General features: G+C 35.7%; 1 protein-coding gene across 1 annotated transcript; it reads left to right on the plus strand.

Annotated features, from left to right (window-relative positions):
* The first annotated feature begins 3305 nt into the window (after positions 1 to 3305).
* On the plus strand, positions 3306 to 4858 carry LOC131072927 (uncharacterized). The gene has a single exon (XM_058009263.2). It carries the CDS (start codon positions 3567 to 3569, stop codon positions 4575 to 4577), a length of 1011 nt encoding a protein of 336 aa, XP_057865246.1. The 5' UTR covers positions 3306 to 3566; the 3' UTR covers positions 4578 to 4858.
* Positions 4859 to 6489: the final 1631 nt, after the last annotated feature.

The following is a 6489-nucleotide window of genomic DNA, read 5'->3' on the forward strand; positions in this document are numbered from 1 at the left end:
GTAATGTAAGGTGTAAAGCAATGATGGACTTTGTGAGACCCAAAGACAGGTTGAATGCTAAATGAAACCTTGGAGAAATAACCTAGGAAGCTCAAGAATTCTAAAACTGACTGTGTTTATTTACTGGATTGTAAAAAAATTTCAATTCTGAACACAGACACACCTGTATCGTGTACAGACACGATTTCCTGACACGGACATGGTTCTGTTTAACACAAACGCGTTTATGAGATTTTTGTAAAGTACACTATTGATTCTGGAAACACAGATGCGTTTCTACCCTTCACAGACGCGGTTATACAACACAGACGCTATTATGTCAGACACAGACGCGTTTCTGCAAAATTTGTGCAATTTTTTCCAATCTGTGAAGTCGTTTTTGTTGTGACCAAATCTGACTGTTTGACTATTTTTCTTTTGTGACAAGAGGACACAGTGTTGATGAAGACCCAATGTTTGCAAGTGTCTAGACTCAAAATGACTCCAAGAAAAGTGTGTTGTTTGATGTAAAAATGTTTTGCATACACTTGAAGACACAAAAGACACAATGTTTTGTTGTTTGGTCTCGAATGTTTTGAATTTTTTAAAATAAGTCAAGCACAATTCTTATGGCTGACCAAGACAATAGTTGTTGATCCCACATGGGGTTTTACCCCCAAGGCTATGCTATTCAGAGCAGATACTTAGATGCTTGACCTCACTGGCTCCACCCTCGGCACTCACTTCTCGGGTCAGCCAAGCATCAGTCCCCACAAAAACTCCTCGTGGTGAACTTTGTATCTCTACTAAGAACCGTATGTGTGTGGGCCACTACCAAAGGTCTGACCTCCTGCCCCAACAACTAGAAGGATTTGGGCTTCTAAAACAAAAAGGTGCTAGTAAGGGCATCCGCTCATGTGGCCATACATGCGGCACTTTCAGCTCTGTAAATACAGAAGGCTCCCAGCCGGTAGGGGTTATGCCCTACAACTGATCAAATAAATTTGATCAAACGGGTTTATGGGAAGACATAGTGTCGGTATGAACTAATCGGCACACGTTATTCATAGTTTTCACCATGAATACAATTATTTATAGTGGTTTGGAAGAAGATGAATTTTCTTTTGCTACCACTTGGGTCGTTCTCTTTTCACTAGTAGTCCTAATGACCACACGGGAAGACAGGCTCTCTAAAGATTAAACAAAAAGAGCTTATTTCTTAAGACACAAAAGACAATGATTCAATTTTAGTGCACCAATTGAAGTGTTTGCTAGTCTATGAAAACAAGGCACACAATAAAAATCCAAAAACCCTTGCCAAGGACCTGCAACAAAGATTTGTTAGTTGTTTGGATTGTTTGAAATAATCACCCCTTCTTGCAAGCACACAAGTTAGGTAAATTTTAAATCCAAAAGACTTTGTGAAAATAGGGGCCTTCAACCAAATGATTTTGCTTTCAAGACAAGCTGCTCCAATTTCGTTAGCTAGATCTGAAGATATTAGCTCAAAATAAACAGGATCTGAAACATTAAATGCAAGATAAAAAACTAAATCAATAAACTCCAAAAAAATGAAATCAATGCACACAGACGTGGTTACCCCAGACACAGACACGACTCTCTGACGCAGACGCACTTCTGCGAGACACAAACGCGGCTCCAGAACTCAGACGCGACTTTTGGACACAGACGCATCTAAAAACACTGTAGACGCGACTGAGGAACGCAGACGCGATTTTCAGAATCTGCAAAATAAAATACTGTCGAGGACATAGACGCGATTCCAGATGTCACAGACGCGGCAGAAAATCAAAAACGCGATCCGAAAGTACGCAGGTGCGAAAATACCAAAATGTCATCGAAAATGTCAGATCTGCAACTTCAAATACAACATCTACAACAAAATGTTAAATGCAAAAGGGACAAGAGTCCCACCGGGCGTGCCAAAATGTATATGGTGAAAATGGATAACAATAATAACGATATTGAAAGGCTAAATGAATTCAACCACAAAATCCTAGCCTAACAACAACAAAGATCCACCATAACATCTGAAGATTACCTAAGACAATGCAAATCAAATGAAATCACAAAGATTATACCATCACATGTCCAATAGGGTTTGGATCTCCATTCTTCCTATCTCCATTGATCTTGCTTGATATATTTGCTCTCAGATTTTATGTGCACAAGAACTCAACAAAGACCGGAATGTGGTTGCAAGTAGGATCGCATATGCCAAGTAGTCAAATTGATCAAGTAGTTGGGTAGTTAGGGTTTGATAATAAAGGAAGCATCTCCTTATATAGAAAACACTATATGAAATGGAGAGATAAGATTGAGAGGTGTAAAAGGAGGTCGGCTATGATTAGAGGGTAGGTAAAAGAAATAATAAAATAATGAAAGGGGTAGGTAGTGTAGGAATTAAAAAATGAATGACATGTGTCATGGGTAGAAAAAGTTAATGAATTAATTAAATAAATAAAGATTTATTTAATTAATAGAAGAAGTGGGATCAATTAAATAAATAAGATAATAAGATATTTATTTAATTTAGGAAAAAAGATAATTTAAATAAATAAATGTATTTATTTAAATGAGAAATAAGGCTAGAAGAGGATAAATAAATAAATTAAATAAATAAGGATTTATTTAATTAATAGAAGAATTAAGCTTAGATAATTAAATAAATGAAATATTTATTTAATTAAACTGGACAATTTTGGGTGTCTACAGAAGCCTTCACCTTTGGTAGGGTTTTCATCACTATCATTGAAGCCTTTGTCATCCACATTGTTTTTGCTCACGATCTCAACAACACTGTATTTTTAAAGCATGTTAATATATGAAAAGTGGAATTAATTAAGAGTGTGATAACTATTTTTTCTCCTCCTTTTAGGATGATGCTATTATAATGTCCGTGAGAAGCAAAAGGTTTCAATCTAATTAATTAGAATTTACTTTTAAAATGCTTTTAGTTAAAAATTTACATCTTCACTTTAGAAAAAGGAAAAATATATTTAAATCATGTTAATAGATAGGAACTGAAATTAATCAGGAATGTGATGGCATAACTATTTTTTCTCCTTCATTCATGATGATGGTATTATAATGTCCTTAAGAAGAAATTTTTTTACTTACTTATAACTAAATGAATTTATTTAAAATTTCTTATTCTAATTTTAGAAAAACCTACCCAAAATTAGGTTTTGTAACCCTTTATAACTCTTTGAAAAAGGGCCGTGCAGAAACATATAAAATTTGTGTCTCAACAAGAAAAATGGACCACTGAACCAAGCTTACAACGGTTCTGCCATTTTCTCTCTACCAAATTCTAATGTTTATAGCCTAAATTCCCCTAAAAAAATGAAGCACCAAACCTGGCCCAATCATTGTCTGCTGTTCAATCCTTTTCTCTACCTTACAGTGTGGGGCCTGTGTCATATTCCTGCTACTGCAAGTTTCACCTCCCTAAAAATAACATATCATTCCATATGAGTGATATTTAAGCTCTTCATCTCCATGGATTCCACAGCTGGCAAACAAATTTGTCATTGAATTGAGCAACAATTTGCAGGAGATCAGGAATGGGTCGAACAAATGCAAAGGCGAGGAACATGGACGATTTCTTCGTACTGAATGCGGGGGGAATTGCAAGGGAATCTGCAGCAATTTTTCTGCAACATTTGCCCTTTTTTGTGTCAATTGCAGTTCTACTGGTATCCCCTATTTCTGCTGCCCTAATCCTCTCCCGCGCCTTTCTTCCCCACTCTTACATTGTGACCGGATTCGGGCTTCAAATCCGAGAATTTGTCAATTCTGCCGGATTCCCCAATTCGCGCTACACCCATCTGATTTGCAGCAAGCTGTCCCAGACAATAATCTGTTTCGTGCTCTGTTTCCCCATTGTTGTGACATCTTCTCTGCTTGCAAGAGCAGCAGTAGCCCAAACAGTGGCTTGGATTTATGCAGGGGATAAACCCTCATGGGAAAGGCTGATTGAAGTTCTGCCCAGGCTTTGGAAGCGCCTTGTGCTGACATATATATGGGCAGGTGTTATGGTAACTGGAGCAAATGCTGTGATTCTGGTACTGGTTTTAGGAGTATTTAAGGTGGTCTCTGTTTTTGGATTTCATTCTAGATTGGAAATTGGGGCTGCTTTAGGAGGGGGGATTGTTTACTCCATTGTGTTTGCACATGCCATGATAGTCTGCAATTTGGCCACCATTGTTTGTGTTCTGGAAGAGTATAATTATGGGATTCAGGCTGTGTGGAAGGCCCTGTTTTTGATAAGAGGGAGGACCAGGATTGCTCTGGCTCTGGCAATTATTGTGAATTTGAGTTGGGCATTTGTGGAGAGCCTTTTTTTACACAGAGTTATGAGAGGAAGGAGCTCTGTTACAAATATGGCATTGGAAGGTTCTCTGTTGGTGTTCATGTATTCCATTGTGACTGTGATTTATGATGCCATGAGCACTGTGTTTTATTATACTTGCAAGTCAGCTCACTTGGAGTTGGTTTGCCTTGATACTTTTCTTCCCTGCCCTGCAAATCAATGGGAGGACACTCACCCAGAAGGAAATGATAGTAAAGTGTGAGATGGGTATGAGTGTTCTGATGTGTAAAATATGCAGGTTCGAATTCTGTGTGTAATTGTCACCCTCTTGTGTTGGATGGGGTTGCAGATTTGAAGTGAATTATTCAGAAGAGGCCGGATTTTAAAGAATGGAAATTGGAAAAATGTCAGTTTCTTTTTTGACATCTGATCCTGCAAATGGGTGTTGTATGCATGGAAAAAGTATCGTAGAGGTTAAAATTTCTTTTTCCAAGTTGTTGGAAGAAAATTATCAATTTCAAGTTGGTCTCTGATTTTTTATTACTTGTTTGAAATATGGATTTAGTGTCACATAGTTACTTGGTTTGAAGTCACAGTCGCATTATCTTTTATTTGAAGGATATTGATACTAAATTTATTAAGAAATAGATGATATGTAGCATGGCAAGTCAAATAGGATGGATTAAGCATCACAACCTTCCAAATGATTAAAAAAGTTTTAGATCTATGGGTAGTTGAGAAGGCTTATCATCGATGGGCCACTTTCATCTGTACTTTTATTTTTTCTCTATAAAGTTAGGTTGTATATTTATCATTTTAATATGTACATAATATAATAAGAAAGATTAGTCAATTATAGTTTTTGGAATAGTTCCTATATTCAATTTATGACACATCTGATGAGATGACATGACAAAATATAGATGACAAAAATCTATTATTAAACTATGGATCTAAAGATTGAGATGGCTAAATCTTGAGTATTTGAATATAGGAAAAAAAAATTGTCCTACAAACTTATGATCTTGTCCAAACTAAGAGTGAGTCTTTAGTACTCATAAAGAATGGTTGCCAAGTGGTATCTACAATAAGGAAATAGGGGTGGTGCTAAAGAGCATCATGGAGCTTGCTATCAAATTGACAAAAATGTAGAAGAGAGATTATCAACTGGCAATGAATGCCACCATATGTATGGTAGTGCATGCTATTGAATTGATTGTTGAATGTCGATTATTGTTGCTAATGAAAGTTAATGTGTGTTTTTACTGTAGTGTCTTTGAAGTGTGCTTTGATAATGGGCCTTATTGAGTTTTATATTTTGATTACTCACTAATATAGGACAATGAATGACTAATGTACCTACAAGAGGTGAGGTGATTGTGTGCTTTCCAAAAATGTCATGATGAGTTATGACTCCATGATTAGCGAAACATGAATTTTAAAGTTTTGGTGCCTATGTCAATGGTAATATTGAGATTAGGAAATTTTGGTATCAAAATGCAAGAATTTTAAATTTGAAAGTTGTAAACAAGATCACAATTGTGATTTCATACACGATTAGTAAACTACTTAGAAATATATTAATTGGGTTTTGAATAGGGTAAGAGGGTATATGATGGATTAGGTCTTGGGTCAATGATTGTAATGCAATGATCAAACCATGCATCCAAGACATTGATCCAAACTAGTGTAGATTTAGAGTGAAAAGTGTTATGGTCGTTATTCCATTGTGAATGTGATGAATCTTCTTCTTTACATATGCTTGTAAATGAGCATAGGTTACAATATAATTTGCAAAAAAAAAATTAAAAAAAATTCTAGAGGTTAAATATTTTCTAGTACTTTTGGAAGAAATGTTAATTGCAGGATGGTCTCTAATAAATATTTATCAATTGTTTGAAATAGTGATTTGACATCACTTTGGTGCACACACGTTATTAAAAGAAAATTGGTTTGAACTTACAAATAGAATTTGTATACCCACCATATTGGAAGGCACAATCACATATACTTTTTTAAAGGATGTTATTAACAATTAAATCCAGAGGATTGCTAGATAACAGGTTGTGTGGCATTTCAAATATGATGGATTAAGCATAAGTTGCTCCTAAATAATAACAAAACAAGTTCTTGACCTATAGATAATTGATACTTAGAAGATGTATTAATGGTGC

The sequence above is a fragment of the Cryptomeria japonica genome, chromosome 3 (genome assembly GCF_030272615.1).
Source record: "Cryptomeria japonica chromosome 3, Sugi_1.0, whole genome shotgun sequence".
Taxonomy (NCBI): Eukaryota; Viridiplantae; Streptophyta; class Pinopsida; order Cupressales; family Cupressaceae; genus Cryptomeria; species Cryptomeria japonica.